Raw genomic sequence first — 20,966 nt, 5'->3', positions numbered from 1 at the left:
GTAGAATTAGTTTCGGACTTTCTCCTTTACGTCCATCAAAATGAAGGCCATGAAGCCCGTATTTCGTGCTACTGTCTCTCATCAAATCACACGCTCATGTTTACTTCTCCCGACGAATTTTCGATTTATCCATCGTATGCGGCTTCTTTCGAAGTGACAACACCGGCATCCTGAAGAGCTGCAGTCGCTATCATAGCTGCTGATCTGTCTGAGATTCCTGTGCGAAAAGCAGCATCAGATACGTGAAGCAGTGACAGGCGAACTTGTGAAAAACACTTCTTTTTGCGTCCAGGTCCACTTTCAAATTCCGATTCAGTAGTACTGCTTGATTCACTCTCTTGCCTCACCTCACTCGTGTGGTTAACAATGTTGGGTCTATCACGTGTTGTGTTACTTTCGGTCTTCGCTTCGCATTCTTGGAAATTCTCAAACGAAGTGAAAATCAACATGGATTTCAGAAATATTCGATAAACATAAAGGATTCATGCTTGTAATTATGACTTTTCATTAGAATACTGACACATTAAGAATAATAACATTTTAAAAGGCAGACCTTTTACTTAAAATACATTATAACAACATGTTTTATCTCAAAATCAATTTATTTTTGATACTTAATCGAAAAAAGGCAAAAATGCAGCTCGTGACATGTGTCTATCTACGCCACAGACAACTTTGACCTTTTTAAGGGAGGGTAAGGAGTTGGCCAAAACATCTGCAATTTTGCATGCAAACTACTCTAACCCAAAGACAACTTTTCCGCAACTTGCTCAAATAAATTCGAAAAAAAAAAAAAATAGTCGACCTACACTACTATTCATGTGCTTCATAGATCTTATTAACTTAATGCCATGATTATCCAGTGTGTCAAATTTTCTACACTGGTGCTTATTGATTTCGAGTGGAAGGGGGGAGGGGGGCTTTTTATAATAGACCGGGAGGGCAAAAGTGTTAAATAAGGCCCTGCATGACACGACAGCAGTATATTGATTGCATGGTATGACTGCTCTTGAAAATGTACATGTATTTTTTTTTACGAAGATCATAGTACGACGATTTTTATAAGTAAACTCTTACAATCTTTTGCTTCACGCAAAAGTTTGAAGTACGAATATTTTCAGATAGGAAATTTAAAAATTATGACATAATTTGGAAAACTATAATAATTATACAATGAACCGCCTATATTATAAATAAACATTTTAATATAATGAGACTTCAGGAAAACCTAAATTATACTGCAACACGATAAATTACAATGCTGTCATTCACATAATTTATTTTGTAAAATCCTGAAGAAAACTAGCTGAATCTGAAACCGTCAGATCAGTTCTTGTTATTCGTTATTTTTCCTTTGAAACAAACATAGATTGCGAACAATAATCTTTAGAATATCTCTTTTATATTCAAATATGCGTGTACTCTGTGGATATTGTATTTAAAAAATTAAAATTACACGGAAACTACCTAATGGTTTAAAGTTCTAAATTACCTAATGGTTTAAAGTTCTATCTTCAAGTTAGGTAAACCGATTTGTCAAATATGCAGTGAATACATTAAAATAATTATAGACATATACATACAAAACTCTTAATTAGTATTATAATTAAACATAATTATATACATATTATCTTTTAAAATAAATAAAATATTTTCATTAAATAAAATTTACATTCTGTCCGCTTAGCCTCTACAAAACATATAATGAACAATGTGTGGATTTCTGTAACTTCTCTCTTCCTTTTCCATGCTAACATTTCGTATTACAATGGATTTCACTTTTATATGGAGTAAATCTGTTTTCTTCTCTCTCTGCTCTTAATACTCTTAATAATGTAGAATACCTTAGCTGCATATAAATTCACAAGTTCATTGATAATGAATTTAATTCTCAACTTTTTCTCCATATAACAAAAAGGCTTTTAGTAAGCTGTTTTATTACACTAATAAATTTCAAAACCAATATCATAATAGCCCAATATCATATGTTATCAGGATGTTATTAAGACTAAAACTATAAAAATATGCAAACTAAAACCAAATATGTAATTCCTACAGCAACCATGAGATATACTACAAGAAAAATTCAGTAGCAATTTTATTCAAAATAAAAAAAAAGTGGTGCATATGCTCCTTGGTTCGATCCCAGCTCGCGCCAAGTGAACTTTCTGGTGGACAAACACCTTGTATGTGGTTTTTCTCGGGGTTTTCCCGTTTCCTTCCACTTACTTCAATCCATCATTTCATTTATTTCTCATCCTCGCCGTCTCCTTTAGCCTAGCCAGCATAAACGTGAGACGTAAAATTTAAAGATTTCATTTCATTTTTCATTTCAAAATAAAATAGTCATTTTTTTTAAAATAACTTTACTCATTTACATATTTTGCTTTTCTATATACTGCTAATCAAGAATTGTAGGGTTATTATTTTGAAACCCATTTTAATTCTAACCGTTTGGAATTAGTGTGGATTTATTTAGTTTTTCTTTTCCGATTGCAATTATTTACGAAACTAATATAGTGTTCAACGATTTCTCTAAAATGAGGTTAGAATTTTAGAGAATGGCTAATTTTTAGAGATGTTAGAATAGATGTTAGAATTTTAGAGAGGTTAGAATAGCTAATTTTTATACAAAAATAAATTTCAAATGTTATGTGAACGATCCAAATAATTATACTGACCATTAAATAATTAATCTAAGAGAAACACTACTGAATCTAAACAAATTAATTTTGCTCTTCGACTGAACTTCAAAAATTTATTTGGCCAAAAATTAAATTTACATTTTAAATAAAAGACTTTCAAACTGAAAAAGGAACTACTTTCTGAAAAAGCCGTTCTTTCCACTCATTAGAAAAATCCCTAGCTTATTAAAACACGAAAAGCCGAGGATTCGTATATGTATGTGGCAAATAATTGTTTCTGTTGACCTTTAGAAATACCTATAGCTAAGGCATTGTGTTCACCGTAGATGAAAGCTGCTTCTAACACGCAACATGTATCTCACCAATATAGTGTACTTACTTTTAGAAAAAGAGATGTTCCTTGTACTGTCCGTGGTCATCCAACCCTACAGCTTAATGTTAATCACAAAATAGAAACACGTGCCGCAATGTGCCTAATGTGTCAAAACGCACATAATTGTGTATCATTGTAATGTTATTGTGGTACTGTATATGTAGATAAAACATATTTCATGTAAGTACCAAGTAAATGTCAATGTAAATTGTAAAAATACTAACCAAGTACCGTACATAAAAATTTGAAAAATTGGTTATTGATGGTTAATTAATATCAATATTTTATAATGATCATCTATATTAATAAATTTTGTTTTGTAAACTGATGAAATATCCTCTTCTTAATGAACAAGAAATCGTACTCATTACTGGCGGATTCTGACTTTGAAACTTTTCCTAAAGGACTCTGCCAGAGGTCGTAATATAAAATCATGGGCATATAATTTGAATGAAGTAGTGAATACAAGTTTATTTTTGTTAATTATATACCACTTCAGCGTAATACAAATAAAAAATATCCTTTACTTAGTTTTTATTATCTCTCCTTCACTTTACTAATGTAAACGAAACAATGATTAAAAATAATTACTGTTGATTTGATTGAAAATTACAATAATATTTAGGAAAAAATTTTTTGGAACTTTAGTTTTAAACGAAATTATCAATACACTAACTATATATAGTATATATATATTCTGTTTATACTACCAACTAGAAAACAAATACAAAATATTCCTTCCATGTCAGATCTCTAGAGTGCCTGTTCTGTTTGAGTAACGATATTCACCAAGTAGCCATTTTATCTTAATATTTGAAACCAGCACATTTAGTTACTGCACTAACTCAAGGATATATGTACAGGGTGTTCATGAGCTCAGTGCTATAAATTTAGGAGATTGTTATTTTTACATCAAACGAAAGAAAAAGATTTAATAAACATGGGTCGGAAAACGTTTCCTTTTCGAGTTTTAAACCGCCAAAATTGCGAAACATGACGTTTCGAAAGTTTCAAAATTATGTGGTTTTGGTTCAAGGAATTACACAGGAACTGGCATATGGTCTATCTAGATATCCATGTTTCACAATCTCCCGGTAACAGCTTAACAAATTGTATAGAATAAGTTGGGATACGGAAACAGTTTTTCTTAAATACTAAGTGAGTACTTTTTGCACGAGTACCAGAGAATTGTGAATCATTGATATTTAGATAGAGCGCATAATAATTGCTGTGTAATTCCTTGAACCGCTTTCAAGAGATAACATTATTTTGAAACTAGGGTGTTTCAAAATATCATGTTTTGCATTTTGCGCGGTTTATACTCTGAAAGAAGGAGTTTGCTGCTCCGTGGTTATTAGAACTTTTTTCTTTGGTTTGCTCCGTGGTTATTAGAACTTTTTTCTTTCGTTTCATACTCCAAAATTTATGGTACTATGAATTCAAGAACACTCTGTATTGTGTTATATAGTAAAAAAAATGATAACGAGCAATCTACAACTATTGGAAAAGCAAGGTCCGTCGACCCTACTGTTCCGCGCTTTTACAGGTCCCTTCATAACTAGCTGTCTCTGCGTAGTCACTTTCTCCAGCTGTAGTGTGACGTCACTGCGGTGAAGCAGGGACAAATATTGTAGGCTAAGCCAATGTTCCGCCATAGCGATTTGCAAAGGAAAACAAATTTTAAAATGCGACAAAAATAAACTACAAACAGATACAATATGTACTTACTTTAGGATTGTGCAGCACTTGAAGAATAGCTTTGCATCCACTATCTTAAAAGCATCCTTCTTCCGAAGTTCCCGAGTTTTTATATTCATAAACCGAATTCTCAAGAATGTCCTAGCCTTGTCGAATAGTTTCAACATAGAAATGTCTTTCTTAGGACATCAAATGGTCGGCCAATCACATTCTTTTGTTTTCGACTTTTTTTCAAAAATTTTCAAAATACATCTTATTTTTTGTTGCTTCCATCCACCGGGAAGAAGGTAAAATGAGACCACAACATAGCCTCACATTGCCACCATTCAACTTGGAAAGAATTGCAATTATGTTTAATCTTAAGGCTTCAACTTTCGATATGATTTCGAAGTTTTTACTCATAGTCTTATCGAAATCTTCATACATTGACTGTTTCCACACATCTATCAAGCCTCGAATCATTGCCACCTGGACATTTCTATGTCATTCCAAAATTAAGTAAACCTGTTCGTCATAGGACACGCGCCCATTAACATTCATTTAATCAAATATAAGCAATGAAAATTTCTTCACACTCTTTAAGCAGCGTCTTTGCTCGGTCAAAATTTTCAAAACTGGTGTAAGAATACCACGGGAAAATGGTTATTTTTGCATGCAATGTCGAAGTGTTGACACATTGGGTACGCGGATTAGAACATGTAACCGCAGATGATTGTATAATTTATCACGGTGGTTCGTTGTGTTAATGCACGAATAATGTCTTAATCAGTCCATCTTAGTTTTTTCTTGCCATTTATTAGCATATTTACTTGGCTCTGTATAAAACTTTTTCGTAATATATTCACCACCGGTTATTAACCACTCTATTGAAACGATCACAATATTATATTTTAGAACCGGTCTTTGAAATTAATTCTTTATTATATTTGCTTTCCAATTCTTTTAACTTCGCTTGTAAATATAGACTATTATTTTGGCTTTGTACATACTGACAGAGTTTAGTGTTTCGTTGGGCCGCGGTGGCTCAATGGTAGAGCGTTCACTTCTGGTGCATGCGTCCGTGGTTCGATCCCTGCGTGCCAAGTGAACTTTGTGGTGGACAAACACCATGTTTTCTCGGGGTTCTCCTGTTTCCTCCCACTTTCTTTATTCCACTATTTCATTCATTTCTCATCATCACCGTATCCTTTAGACCAGCCGGCATAACCATGCGACGTAAAACTTAAAGATTTAATTTTAGTTTCTCGTTCTTTTCATGCAAAAAGGAAAGCTATTCCTTTAGTTCATGTCCCTCACTCTCCACAGAACAAACGGAACATAAAGAGTTATTTTTCGTTCCGGTCATAATAGTTATTTCATCTGACTGTACCCAAATGCCTGATTTGTTTTTACTCTAAAGACCTAGCTTTCGTACCTTATTTCTTTCATTATTTACAGGAACACGGTTCCGTATGACACTGATAAGTTCAGTGAAGGCACAACATCGGTTTAAACTTATTCTTGAGTGGAATATTTAGAAACTCACGTTTTAAATCGCGTTTATAAGCTTCGGGAATAAAATGATCGGAATAGACGCTGGCGTTTTTAACTATAAAGGTGTCTTTCCGACAGTATTTCTCTTGCCAAACTTTCCACAGAGGATCCGAGGAAAATACCTGATAAATAACTTCGGAACCCTTAATATTTCTACTATGATTGCAAGTACTTATCGTACAATTCGACATACTTATAAGCTAACACGAACACTACAGTAATTAATTTTTCTCAATACAGGAAAACAAGAATCATTCGCTTTCCTGCAAAAATCAAATTAACAAGCATGGGTGAATGAAAAGGACCTTGGGCGAAAGCTGTTTCTGCTCCCGCGGTGAAGTCACGATTTTACTAGATCTTCGGTTTTCAAAGAAGGGTAGTTATGACGCGACCTTAAAAGAGGGAAGGAACAGTAGGGTCGACGGACCTTGTTGGAAAAGGTAGGCGCTGATACATGTCGATAAATTCTAATGTTCATAATTACCACTGTTGAGACATCAAAAACAATGCGAAGATCATTCTGTAAAAAAGACTTGAGCCATTGTATGTTCCAAGGGATGATTTCTCGAGTGTTTCACTCGAAATATTGAAGTTAAAATTGATTAGGAACATTACTAGATGAGTGATTTGAGGTATTTTCTCTTATTTGCTACCTTTAGCCTACCTTAAAAAACAATATTTTTCATTCTTTATTCAAATTAAATTACAGTTTTCTGTAAATATTGTCAATCAATAGCATTTTTAATGAAAACCTTAAGAGAAAACGATTCCGCGATCATTTTGGTTTCATTTTTACTGAACTTGAAAGAGGCAAGTGCGGAATAAATTTACGTATACCTTTTATAAATTACACCATTATTTTTCGTCTCATTGATTTCTATGAGAAATTATATTTGTGTTTTCTTTGAAAGAAACTGAAATTTTATTTGTTTTTTTTTTCAAATAAATTTAAATGCTTTATTATTGAAAATTAAGTTGTTGTTAAATATTGTTACATATATCCATCAATGCACTGAGCAAACAAACACACAAATACAGAAACACTAATTGAAATACAAAATAATAAGCTACATAATGTAAAAAAAAAAAAATAAAAAAATAAGAAGCTAAATAATTTCTTTTATAAATTATTTAAAATATAAATAATTTAATACACTACTTATTCACCTTCATTGAATCAGTAACTTCTTTCACTGGACCATCATTAAGATATTGAAAATTCACTTAAGGTAAAATTTCTAACAAGCGAATTTTAATATAAGATGCTTTCTTTTTCTAATCGATTGTAACCACCAAAAGGTATCTGTAACTATTTTATTTAAATAATTATTTACTACAATCGAATACAGCGGAGATACAGAAAACATAATCGATACTATTTTTTTTCCGTTGTTTTAAATGTGTAGGGAAGGATAATAACTTTGGTTCATCCCAAGACTGACAGGCTCTTGCATTAGTTTCAAAAATAATGGGAAAAAAATCCTTCAAATAATTGAAAAATTCCAATGTAAAGAAAACGTAACGAAATTAGCACAAACAAATCTAAGAAAATTCTCAGTATTTAAAAGAATAAAATTTTCATATTCATATTACGAATAAATCTAGGTAATCTTAACCCTTCACCTTGACTAACTTAAATTGTTGCTTGCTTCGTAAAATAATTTTGGTGTTTGCCTAGCATTGTAAACAACTGGGGAAATACCTGAATAAAAACGTAACGAACTCTGGTTTAGAAAGACCAATATTGATAGTGGGGGTCGATTTGTTTATAACACATCACCCAACTCAATATGCCTTGGATAAATACTTCGTAAACTGTAGTGCAAAAGAATGTATTGTCTTTCATAATTAAAAATGTGTAATCTTTTCTAGTTAGATAAAAATATTCTAATAGACAGATTATCTTATATTTCTTAACACTGAATGAATTCTTTATAGTAGTAAATTGCATTTCTTGTTCCAGTTAACATACACAGAACCACCGCAGGAGGAAACCAGTGTGATATGGACTGACCATGACTTGCAAGTACCTTGACAACGAAAGAAAGTTACTACATGAGGTTTAAACTGTGATTGTTAATTTTACAGAAGTTTACGAAGGAAATTATACGTAATGGATCTGTACATAAAATATCCTATTTCTCTACAAACTATTTTGTAACAGCAATATTGTTGATTGTGAATTTAGCTACCTAAAGCAATATCTCTATGATAGTAGAGTGCCTTTTTCTAGAAAGAAAGAAAGAAACAACAGTTTAAACTGAGAAAAATATTCTTCTCAAACAATGTTTACAATCATTTTTATTAAGTGTACTGTTATGGAGTCTGCTGTTGTATTCTGAAGGTTTATTGGGACCATTTAATACATAATGCGTAAAATGTGACTTTTCTTGCTACTGTGCATAAAAAGAAACATGTTAATACTGAGTTATATGATATAGGTAAATATAAATATATACGTCTTGCACGATTTGCATGAATTGTACCAAAAATTACATTAATAATGTAATTAAAGAAAAGAGAAAAATACTTCAATAGATTGGAAACTTAATTGAATTTTGTGTTACCTTGGTGATTAATTAAAATAATTTATTTCAAATAGTTTATTTATTTATTTATTTATTCTATTAATTCATCAAATGAGTATCATGCTGTGAACATAGATTAGGTATTTGAAATGTCTGATTAATACGTGTCTTTCTCAAGTGCTGTGATGAAACAATACCTCAAGTCAAACTCTCTCTCTCAGTATTAATACTTTTTTTTCAATTAACCTGACAAAAAGTAGTCCAGTTTAATAACTTTGCACTGATGTGACTGACTTCATTAATGGCGGCGTGATTTTGGATATAGTTCGATTTTAATTACTCCCATTTTTTTTTTTTTTTTTTTAATTTAAGGAAATTTTCCAGTGTTTTTTAATTTGTTGTGTTTAATATTTAGAAGAAGATATCGTACAGGTTTACTTTTGGCACATCACTAGAAAGAATTATTGAAAAATTTTATTTCTTTCACTAATTTTGCTTCTTATTGTTCCCGAAAAGATTTCCACTGCGAGACAAAAATATCTCACTTGTCATAGATAAAATTCAAGAGGGTCAACAAAAGTAATTATTGTAAAATTACAATTCTTTTATGATTTGCGTCTAAATACGGCTTTCGGATGTGTAGCATAGAAACTTCAGTGCAAAAACCACAAACCAACCTGTGCTAGGTGGTCACTAAAAAGCACGAATGCTAACAGAATCAGGGCAGAGCTAAACTGATGGGCCTGCGCGGTAGCTCGTCCGAAGGGAGCAGGCGCGTCAGCGATGGTTGGTATGTGCGCAAGAGGGGGTAGAGGAAAGAGGTAGGTTTTGGCAATGATACGTGTTTCAATAGCACTTGTGAAGGTTTCATACTAGTAACGATCCACTTGTAAACATAAAATACAAGTTCTGTGCACAGTGTAAAAATATGCCATCGGTGGAAAATAGCATCTAATAAAGCCATCTTTCGTATGCACTCACTTAGTTTATCCATCATAAAGCACTTGTAATGATTTTACACTAGTGACCCTACATTTGTAAACCTAAAATACAACTGTATTACTTTGTGTTCAATTCTGTCGCTTGCAGAAAATCGTTCCCTATAAATATGCCTTTTTATGCAAAGTATTTAATTTTACCTGTAAATCTTCCAAAATGTGGTGCGCCAAAACTACACCTGCACCGAAGATATCAAAAGACTACATGTAATTTATCAACTCGATCTACTTCTCTAAGGTGACGTTAGCCTTGATAAAGATACATAAGTACTGAAATTTTTCCTATCGGATTCTAAATAAAAGTACTAAACTACGCAAAGGTACGTTGACTTTATTTACTTTTTACTGCTGGATAGTTAGTGTTTATGCAACTATAAACGTAAACCGTTCTCTTTAATATTTTTCATGTGAACTTTTGAAATATGAATGGAAAGGCGGTTGCGCAACCATGTATCCTAGCAAGCTCAATTGCTACTTAGCGCAATCACACAACAATAGCAGCAGCTGCGCTTGTTATTTAGCGAAACCAAAGAGTCTATAGCAACAGCAGCCTTTACTGTTTAGCGCAACCATGCAACTTATAGCCGCAACCGCGCTTGCTTCCATGAAACTTATAGCAGCAGCCATGCTTGCTGTTTATCATTGACAAAATAAATGAAGAAATTAATTAAGTCTAATTAAAGATACTAGGATACACCTCACTAATTTAACCTCTTGGATTTTATTGCCCAATTATTGACGAAGTCTAGATTATACATGGAGAAAGTTAGGTTCTCTAATGCTTACAACTTGACAAGAGAAAAATTGACTTCCCTGTTGTAGGTCAAAATAGAAGAGAATGTAGTAAACAGTGGGAGATAAAGACTGGAGAATAAGATAGTGAGAAGAATTCACTTAGATTCTTCATAGTTTTATGCGGTGTATAGAACAGCATTATCTATATGACAACATTGTCTTGAGATGAATGCAACCTAGTAAGAGATAGTCCAACTCAATAACCTTTGCACTGATGTCACTGACTTCAATAATGGCGACATGATTTTGAATATACGTAGTTCTTGCTAAAATAATCACTTGCCTTGTTTCTTGATTAGTTTTTCAATGTATTATCTAGCAATAGTTGAGTTCTCAAAAATTTTCCAGTGTTTTAAAATTGTCGAATTTAATATTTAAATGAAGATATCAAAGGACATGTAATTTATCAACTCGATCTACTTCTCTAAGATGACGTTTGCCTTGATAAAGATATATAAGTATTGAAATTTTTGCCATCAGATTCTAAATATAAGTACTAAAATACGCAAAAGTACGTTGACTTTATTTATTTTTTATTGCTGGATAGTTACAGTGCTTATGCAACTATAAACGTAAACCGTTCTCTTTAACATTTTTCATGTAAACTCTTGAAAAATGAATGGAAAGGCAGTTGCGCAACCATGCAGCCGTCCTTGTTGAGTTGATATTAAAGTCCCTTTCAGCAGTGAGGCTATATGAGACATGGACCTTCTGATTAACGTGGAATCCGAACCACATGAGCTCCCGCTAGGGATCGAACCCGGGTCTCCCGCCAAAGGCCGTCCTTGTTGTTTAGTGCAACCATGTAATGCATAGCAGTTGCCGCGCTTGGTGTTTAGTGCAATTTATTTTTCCATCCGACCTTGCTACTTAACCCAACCATGCAACCTATAATAGCAGCCGAGCTTGCTATTTGTCATTAACAAAATAAATGAAGAAATAAAGCAGGTCTAATTAAAGACTACTAGGACACATTTTATTATACAGGTATTAAATTCCCAAGATTTTATTGGCTCGTGAAGGAAGAAGAGAAACACATTCAAAGATGGATAGGTAGTTACTTTTATGCTTTGACAAAGTCTCAAAACCACATAACAACTAATACGGAAAATGAACAAGTCAATCATTCTTACGAATAAAGCGACCATCGTAGTTGTTGCTATCTTTTAGCGGTGGTTAATCAGTTAGTGAGAAATTACATAATTAACCTTTATTTTATTATTAGTTTTCAATGTTGCACTAAATTTTTCCACCACCAAAAAACTTTCCTGTCAAAAGCAGAGTTGGTGATTATTTTAAAATACCGCTTACAAGTATCATATCAAAAGTTTCACACTTACATCAATAAATGAAACTTCCCAAGCGCTTGTTTCTCGCTCACTAATAGTATGTTCTTGGAAACTTATATGTTGAAGAGAATGGAAGGAAGATCTTAAGTGACTGGAACGATAAATGAATGAGGGGCATTAGAAATAATAGGGATAGAAGAATGTACTGTGAAACAATTAAAAAGATGTTGGGATATTGTTACAAAAGAAATTGTAGTCTGAGTGACGTGGTAGAAGGTATGATGGAAGGTAGTGAAATAAAAAAGTTAATGAATACTATGAATGGTATAACTCCCTCATTAACACGAAGTTCTCTAAAGATCATAATATATGGAAACTTCCCAACATGTACCATGCGACATACTCATACCAGTGACAAAAGAATATTATAATTAATTGTTTGAGTTAGAGACCGGATCTTGTTAGCTCTTGCTTCAAGTAGTTTCCTATTTACCTCACAATTTTGATGTAAACTTACTTGGGAGTTTAGATTATTTTGAGTTCCTCGATCTAGTCGTCCCATTAATTTTTTTATGCCAGAAACTACCATATTAAGACCTATTATATCGCTTTCTTGCACCGCAAACAACAAAGTAAGTTTTATGGAAAGTGTTGAGCATTCATGTGTCATGAGAGTAAGTGGCTGCGAAACATGGTCACTTACTCTGAGGGAAGAACATAGACTGAAAGTATTTGAGAACAAGATCCTGAGACGAATATTCGGACTCAAGAGGAACGGGAATGGGGAATGGCGGAAACTTCATAACGAGGAACTACATAATTTATATGGTTTACCCAACATTGTTAGGGTCGTCAAGTCTAGGAGGCTTAGGTGGGCGGGTCACGTAGCTAGAATGGAAGAAAGTAGAAACGCTTTCAAAGTCTTGACTGGAAGACCAATCGGAAAACGACCATTAGGAAGACCTAGGCGCAGATGGGAGGACAATATTAAGATGGATCTCGCAGAGATTGAAATACAAGTAGAAACTGGATGCAGTTAGCTAAGGATAGAAGTCAGTGGAGAGCTTTTGTGAACGCGGCATTGAACCTCCGGGTTCCATAGGCCATAAAGTTAGTTAGTTAGTTAGTTGAGCATTAATTTTACTTAAACAAAAACAGTTATCCAGGTTTTGATCTTTACGCGATAAGTCAGTTCCAAGATTTGAGCATAATGAAATTATTCTGACTTCTAATGACGACGTTGGTGAAGTTTCCATTCAGATCGGTCAAATAGTTTAGGAGTTAAATAAAGCCAAATATATATATATATACACTTCCCTGTTTTTCAGTATGTGTATAAGCAAGTAGCAGAGTCACGTGTAACCACATGAAGGAGTTTGGTTTGTAAAGTGTGATATTTCTCAATGAACATTGAAACCAGCGGTTTTAGTAGAGATTAGAGTGGAGACGGAATATATTCTTGGAACGCTTAAGTCATTACAAAAACCTATTCTCGCTATTACCGTTTTTACTTTATAGCGATCAACGTTAAAACTGGAGTTTTTTCGCTTTCTCTGATCTGTTTTGCTCTATGTGGATCAACATTGAAACCGGAAGTTGAAGTGGATTTCTACCACTTCTGGTTTTGGTAGAGAGCTAAGGAAGGAGATGAAATGTATTCTTGAGACGTTTAATCGATTGCATTCAACTGTTTCTCGCTATCTGTTACCGGGTTTGCTGATCAACGTTAAAACCAGAAATGGTTGATTTCTACCACTTCCGGTTTGAATAACAGCTCCATCAACGAACTTCATTCCTAATTTTCGACCCTGTACATTCTGGCCAAAATTGACGGTGATCCATCACGTACTTGTAGAAATTTTTTGACTCCCGGACAGACATATAAAGAAGTTTTGATATACCAAACTCCTTAATAAAAACAGGATGATAAATTCTCGTTTGTTTTCCATGCATCCGAATAGTTGGAGTGCATGATACCAGTTCAATTTCAGGTGAAAGTACTGTGATATTGACCCAACATAATGAAACAATTTTGAAAATGAAAAGTTGTCTTTAAAATCCACAGATATACCTCTTAAGCTAAAGGAGAAGAATGACTATCGAAAGTGAATAATAACGGATGAACTGGTAGAATGAGAACATGGGAGAACCCTTAAAAATCCCACGGATGTGATCTTATCCACCACAAACTTACACCGCCTAGGGACGAACCAGGGATTTCACGCATCACAGAAGAGTGTTCTACCTAAAGCAAATGTAGAGCTACTTGCAGTCTATCGTATCGGTCTACAGCCTAGACCAGGGGTTCTCAACCAGTGTATCGCGCAGTTCCGCAGGATATGTCACGAAGTGTTAGAATTTAAACTTATAATTAGGGGCACGAGTTTTTCGCACTAAGAATTTGGAAATTTCGCGTTTCGTTTTTCATATTTCGCGTTTTGACGCATTTTTCAAATAAAGTTTCGTATTTTGTAGCTCTTGTGGAAAAGAATTCCCTCACATTTTTACAATTGTTCCTTTTATTCATAGATTACTATAAAAATAAACCATTAATTACCTGAAACAAAACACACTGAATATTTCACTTTACAATGTCAATTTCATTTATAGAAAATTGTATTTTTTCAAATCAAACTGAGAAAAATCAGTAACTAAACTTACTATGAGTAGGAAAATTTTGTTGTCTTCTGAAAACACATCGGCCAAGTTACATTTAAGCATTAAATATAAGCATGTTACATGTTTCCACATTTTCCTTTTTCATTGTTGTACGTTTGTCACTTATCATCAGCCCATATTGGAAAAATCTCTCATAATTGTCATTGCTTGTTGGAAGCCACACATATGTAAGTGCATTTACAACAAACTTCAAACAATCATCACTTCGGAACTCCCCATCCAGCTGCCATGGTGACATCTAACGGGCAACATATTTCCTATAGTCGTGTCCTAATCACCCAAAGCAGCAAAAGCAGAAAAGCAGCAACGATTCTCAATATTACATAGAATCACTACTTCATAGAAACCTTTAGTCTGAAACTACTGTAATTTGTATTACTGTTAATAAAAAAAATCAAGTAAGTGTGTCGAGATGTCGTGGGCATTCGATATAGTGTCATCAGTCAAAAAAGGTTGAGAATCACTAGTCTATACTTAAGAAAATCTAGAAAATGTTAAACGACGTACGTCTGGCCATATCCTATGTAAGCTGTCACGTAAAGGAGATTTTGTTTAGTGTAAATTTACGTACGAATCTTAAATAATAAATGTTCAAGATGAAGAAGAAAGTATAATTATTTTTATTTCTATAAAAAAATACACAATTGCTATGGTAAAAATGTTTCTCGTAATACGTATAAAAATATCTGCATTTAATATGTACAGGAATAATAATAATCTTTTTTTAAATAAGTAACTTCATTTACTATACATAATTATCATAAATAGGATCAGTTGTACTGAGTCTTAAATGGCAGAACCATGATTCCATACCATGTATTATCTTACTGCGTCCATACTTATAAAAAAAATAATAAAAAAATCCATTATTTTTCACTAGTCGTCCTGTATTAATTTTGTACCGAAGATGTAAAAGTCTGCTTCTCTCCGAAATGTTACGCTTCGTTTCAAACACAAGTCAACCCATCGTTGACCGCTAACTTCAACTTCAAAATCAGAAGGTAATATACGGCACCACGCTTCCTGTATTTTTGTGCGCAATTCTGGCGTCCGTAAATATTCCACTACAGAACATCCTGAAAAAGATAGAATATAGAAAAGTATTATACTTTTGTGAAAAATAATATTATTATTTACACTCGACATGCAACAAAATGCTGATGCTGCCTGATATTAACACAGCGCTAGTTTACATGTAAATAGAAAACTGCGTATACCTTCACTATTTCTTTATCCCTACTTCATTCGCTTCTACTCTTGACGAAGCGCAAGCGAAAGCGTTCCAAAATGTGCTTTCTTTGTGTTTACGTACAAATTGTATATACTTGTATATTTAACTACACAACTATACTCTGGTGAGTAGATTATACTGGTGTAAACGTACCAGTTTGCTTCGTTACAATAATTGTCTACTTCTGCATAAGATTTGTAACATGCACTTTCTCGTCTCCCGAAATACTTGCTTCCATGCGCAAAATGGTGATGTAGTAATTCTGTCTTTTTTCATTTTATTCGTGGTTGGCAAAGAATCTTTATAGATGAAATGTAGACTTACATAAATTTGTCTGAAATATGAATAAGCCTACATTATTTTCTATATATTTGCAAACTATTGGTTATTTATTTTATTTACAAAAGAATTTAAGTCAATTACTTGTATAAAACCCAAAATAACTGTAAATACCCATTTTGTGGCTAAAATGTTATATGCTCGAAACGGAAATTCTAGATATAGAAAAAGAGAAGCTGAATTGAAAAATGAAACGTGTTATGGATCAATGATCTAACTTGTAAGAATTCCATTAATTCTAATATAAAATACAAAGAATTTTTCACGTGCCAGGCTTGGCTAATATATATAACAGGACTGGCAACCCTTTCAGTAGGATATGTGGAGCAACGGGGAAGCGTATGCGCGCAGAGCAACCTTGAACTTTAGAGAAGAGAATGACATAAATGAGTTGCAGCTCTCAATCGGGTTTAGTCTGTAAGCACCAATAGAGAAGACCGGTGTGCATTCGTGTTGCCGAAAGAATGGCAAATGTCAAAATTGAGCAGCACATTAACTTGAAATTCCTTGTGAAAGAAATCACCGAGTAAGTGTGTGAAACTTCCAGGATATGTATGGTAATAATAGTATGCCACATACGCAAGTGTTTGAGTAGCACAAACGCTTCAGCGAAAGACGCGAGAACATTGATAATGATGATGAAAGACCGGGTCGTCCTGCCACAACAACAATAGAGGAAAATGTGGCAAAGTTACTGACATTGTCTGATAAGATTGCAGGCTCAGCATTCGAATGTTAATAGACATGGTTGGCATCGTTAAATAGTCTGTCTCCTCAATTATACACGACCACTTGAATATGCGCAACGTTTGCGCCTAAATGGTACCAACAAACCTCATGCAGGAACAGAAGGACTTCCGGAAGCACGTGTGTAGTGACACAAATGAACGCCTGGAAGAAGAACCGGACTCGTTAACGAAAATGGTCAGTGGTGACGAGACGTGAATCTTTCAGTATAATCCTGAAACGAAAAGACACTCCATGCACTGGAAAACTTCCTCTTTACCGCAAATGAAAAAGGCACACAAGAGCAAATTAAGAGGTCATGCTCATTGTATTTTTTGATATCAATGGTCTGCTCCTGATTAAATGGGCACCACCAGGCCAGACAATGAATAAGCAGTATTATCAGCAGGCTTTGGTGAAGCTGCGAGAACGCGTGAAAAAGAAAAGGTCTTTCTTGTGGAAGAACAATGAACTGATTGTGCATCACGACAATGCTCCTTCGTATACTGCTTTGACCGTTAAGCAGCTTCTGGCAGCTAAGATCTCAGTGTTGGAACGCTCACCTTATTCGTCGGACTTCACACCATGCATTTTTTTTCTTTTACTGGAAGTGCCTCAAGGAACTCATTTTCTAAATCTGGAAAAGGTGAAACAGAAAACGACAGCGGTACTCATGACGGTGAACTTCTTCCAATAGTGGAAACTGCATGTGCAAACGTGTATACAGGGGGGGGGGGAGTATGTTGAAGGGAATCACCTTTAATTTGTAAATTTGTGACAATAAACCGTATTTTTGGCACCAGTCCCGTTATTTTTAGCCAGATCTCGTAATTGATGTAATTCATTTAATCACACATTTTAGTAAAACATGGAAGTATTATCTTGTTATACTGCTTAAAATTATGTGTATAATTTATTTCTAAGAACTAGGTTCCCATCTCTTCCTACTTCTGCCTGAAATGAATGTCCCGGCTTCTTCACAGTAAATACATACTAGTACTCTTCGTATACACAACTTCCTTTAGCTATTTCAATTACTATTTATGCATAACTCTCCAAATTTCTTATATATGTTTCTAGTACATTGTATATTCTTGACCGTAACTTGCATCTGTTATAATAAAGAACGATGTTAAGTTAACTGAATTAGTACAAGACGGATGATTAATGAATAAGAATGGTTGGGAAAAAACTCTTGAAATGAAAACCTCCACCCATGAACGAGATGGAGTCCATCACGAATTCACTTGGCACGGTGTGTAAGGTAAAATAAATAAATAAATAAAAAAGATTAATAATAATAATAATATATTTTTCAGTTTGGGTCTCTCTTTATATATATGAAATTATAAATCTAATCCAGATTCTTTATCACTACTCAAACTAATGGGTTTGCCATTTTTACCTTACAACAAAGAAATAAACTCTTCAAGAAATAAATCGTCCGCTCGCTGTCGTCTAGGTAACAGGTTCTAAATACGATTAAGTTAAAATAAAAACTCAAAGGATTTACGGTGGATAACTAGATTTATTATACTTAAAATTCCTCTAATTTAGGTAAGGTGAATGACTAGTAATTTATAGAATCAAAGGTCGTTATTTTGACCTTGAAAGAAAACTTTAATATCTTGCTCGGCTTCCCAAAGAACTCATCGTGAGAGTTCAAGGAGCACAGTCTCTAATTTAAATATCTCTAAACTTAACCAATAATTTCTCTAAGATTTCTTTGGGAACTGTGGTAATATGGAAACTAATAATCTCTCTACTCTAGGGTCTATATTCCTTGCTTTCAAAGACTGTTAACTTTATTACAGTAACAGTCTGGCCTAAACCTGGTTTGGACTCTCAACACGCAGAGAAATCCAGATAGGAAACTAACTAAAATCTTTAAAGGATTGGTGAACTTAGGGAATTAGGAGGAGCAGTCGTCACTCATGGCTCAGCTATTATATTACATCTATCATTTAAGAATCTAGGTTATAAACCGTACACTCTAATACTTTCGTACACAAAAGTCGCAGTGTGAAAACAGAAACACCAGCCAGGTTTCACTACCGCATGACTGTACGGGGATCGAACCCAAATCGCAACCTGGATTCAAATTTCATGGGAAAAACCTCCAGCACCTGGAGATTTCAAAACCCTAAGTGTCCTGGGTTCACTCTCTCCCTAGGATCACCCCAAGAGCAAATTACTTTTCACTCTTTCTAACCATTAAACTAGATCCCATTTAAGCGATTATTGTGACGTAGAGCTCAAAACTCCTACTTTTCTTTAATTCCTACTCTTATCTCGGGAATTCACCTAAGTTATGCCCAGAGACCACTTTCTCTAGCGGGACTGGAAGCCAAGGACTAACATATCCACTGGACATCCAGTAACTAATCTAAAGGGCAACTCCCGGGAAAAAAATAGTTTCCTTCGGACTGAACAGCCACCAGTATAGAGAGACCTTCACCCTACAGGCCTCCCTACCCGAAAGAGAGAAAGCCATAAAAATAAAAAAAATAAAAAATCCGCCTTTTGTGTGTTTTGCCGGGGACAGAAAAAATGAAGAAAAAAATTAACTTAGCAACGGTTCTGGAAACTTCTACAGCAATGGAAAATTACTGGAAAAGGAAGCAACAAAGAGAAATCTTCAAAATACTAGCCTCTCAACCAGGTCTATGATCAAGTGAGCGCCAGAGTAATATTCGATCTAACTGAAAATTAATCTTTAAAAAAATTAGTATATAGTAGCTGAACCTGTGCTCTCTACACAGCGCATCATTCACATATGAGCATGAATTTTCTTGCTATTCCTCACATCTGTACATGTAACTTTACAGACACAAGTGAAAAACGTCTTGATAAAAATCGGCAAGAGATACCGTAAAGAGGAGATTTTTTCGATTACTTTTTCAATATCTCGCATTGTTTGCAAGATTTGAGCCTACTTCCGGTTGGAGTTTTTAATTCATGTATGATTAATATTTTCTTTCTTCTTGCATGGAGTATGTAGTAAGCATATACATTACACACACAATTAATTATAATGTCAGTGATATATGGTGTTCATTGGGCAAAACACTCCAAACAATAAAGATTCAACTTAGACTAGAGAAATGGTTATCCTTCGTTTTTCATTATAATTTGGTCATGAAGCAAACGCCTGAGAGGTATACAACCCCTGTATACAATTATGTGTGTTGGAATGTATAATGTATAGGATATGATTCTTTCGGGTTTTTTTTTCTTTTTTAATTTCAACACTTCCAATGTACCCGTAAAAATGTAATAAAGAAATAATGGCCACGTTTTTTAAATTCTCAATTAGAACTGGACAATCTACGCAAACTTTGCATCGATCAGTGAAAACGTCATCTTTCTAGAGCCTGTAGTTTCCGAGATCTCATTGTCGAAAGGACTGGCCTCAAGCATATAAACGTCCACAAATGTATAGTTTAAAAGAGCTCCCAAAATGAGAGCACAATTCATTTGCATTGATTCTGGAGAAGGTTTATTAAAATACAAAGGCGTTGAACAATAATTTGAAAATAAATAAACTTTATAAAAAAGATCTATTTAAGTATTTTTTTTAAAGTATACATACCTTAAAATATTTGTCTTTTTTTAAACGTGAAATCACAAATAACCGTAAATCAATGGTTTGCAATCAAAAGTTACAGGTTGGAGCTGAAGCGTTGTTACCGCTATTGTAGCATTTTAATAGATACATAAATGATTGGGATAATTCTCTAATCGATATTTACATACATTTACATATTATAAACAAAGTAAAATGATATATTACGCTATACTTATATTAAATAAATAGTGTCAGGCCTGACTTACTAATTAATAAACACAACTTAATTAGATATATAAATTTAATATTAAAATATACCATACATAAATATAAAAATCAAGCAAGGTAACGAAGTGCTCCTTGCAGGCGGGAGACCCGGATTCGATCTCCAGTGCGAGCTCATGTGCTTCGGATCCCTCCTTAAGCTGTAGGTGCACGTCTCGTACAGCCTCAGTGCTGAGAGGAACGCTAAAACTCCATCCAACCAATTAACAAACTCACGTGGCCACGTTTAGGAAAAACTAGAGTTTACAAAGATGAATGTAAGTTGCATCTAAACAGAAT

At 34.0% G+C, this 20,966-nt stretch overlaps 2 protein-coding genes across 4 annotated transcripts in view; one reads left to right on the top strand and one right to left on the bottom strand.

Annotated features, from left to right (window-relative positions):
* Positions 1-8,935, top strand: part of LOC145694013 (kinesin-like protein KIF12) — a 183,751-nt gene extending 174,816 nt beyond the window's left edge. The window contains exon 16 of the mRNA XM_081770155.1: positions 8,213-8,935. Coding sequence (XP_081626281.1) covers positions 8,213-8,216 — 4 coding nt within the window. The 3' untranslated portion in view covers positions 8,217-8,935. The remainder of the gene's footprint in view (positions 1-8,212) is intronic.
* A 6,459-nt stretch (positions 8,936-15,394) lies between these two features.
* The window catches only part of LOC145694708 (uncharacterized), a 71,494-nt gene continuing 65,922 nt past the window's right edge, over positions 15,395-20,966 (bottom strand). For all 3 annotated transcript variants that reach the window (XM_081771235.1, XM_081771234.1, XM_081771233.1), the window contains one exon: positions 15,395-15,614. In XM_081771235.1, the coding sequence (XP_081627361.1) occupies positions 15,415-15,614 (200 nt within the window). In that variant the 3' untranslated portion in view covers positions 15,395-15,414. The remainder of the gene's footprint in view (positions 15,615-20,966) is intronic.

This window comes from Thermobia domestica, chromosome 9 (assembly GCF_964235325.1).
Source record: "Thermobia domestica chromosome 9, izTheDome1.hap1.1, whole genome shotgun sequence".
In the NCBI taxonomy this organism is placed as follows: Eukaryota; Metazoa; Arthropoda; class Insecta; order Zygentoma; family Lepismatidae; genus Thermobia; species Thermobia domestica.
This window is presented reverse-complemented; position numbering and strand designations above follow the sequence as displayed.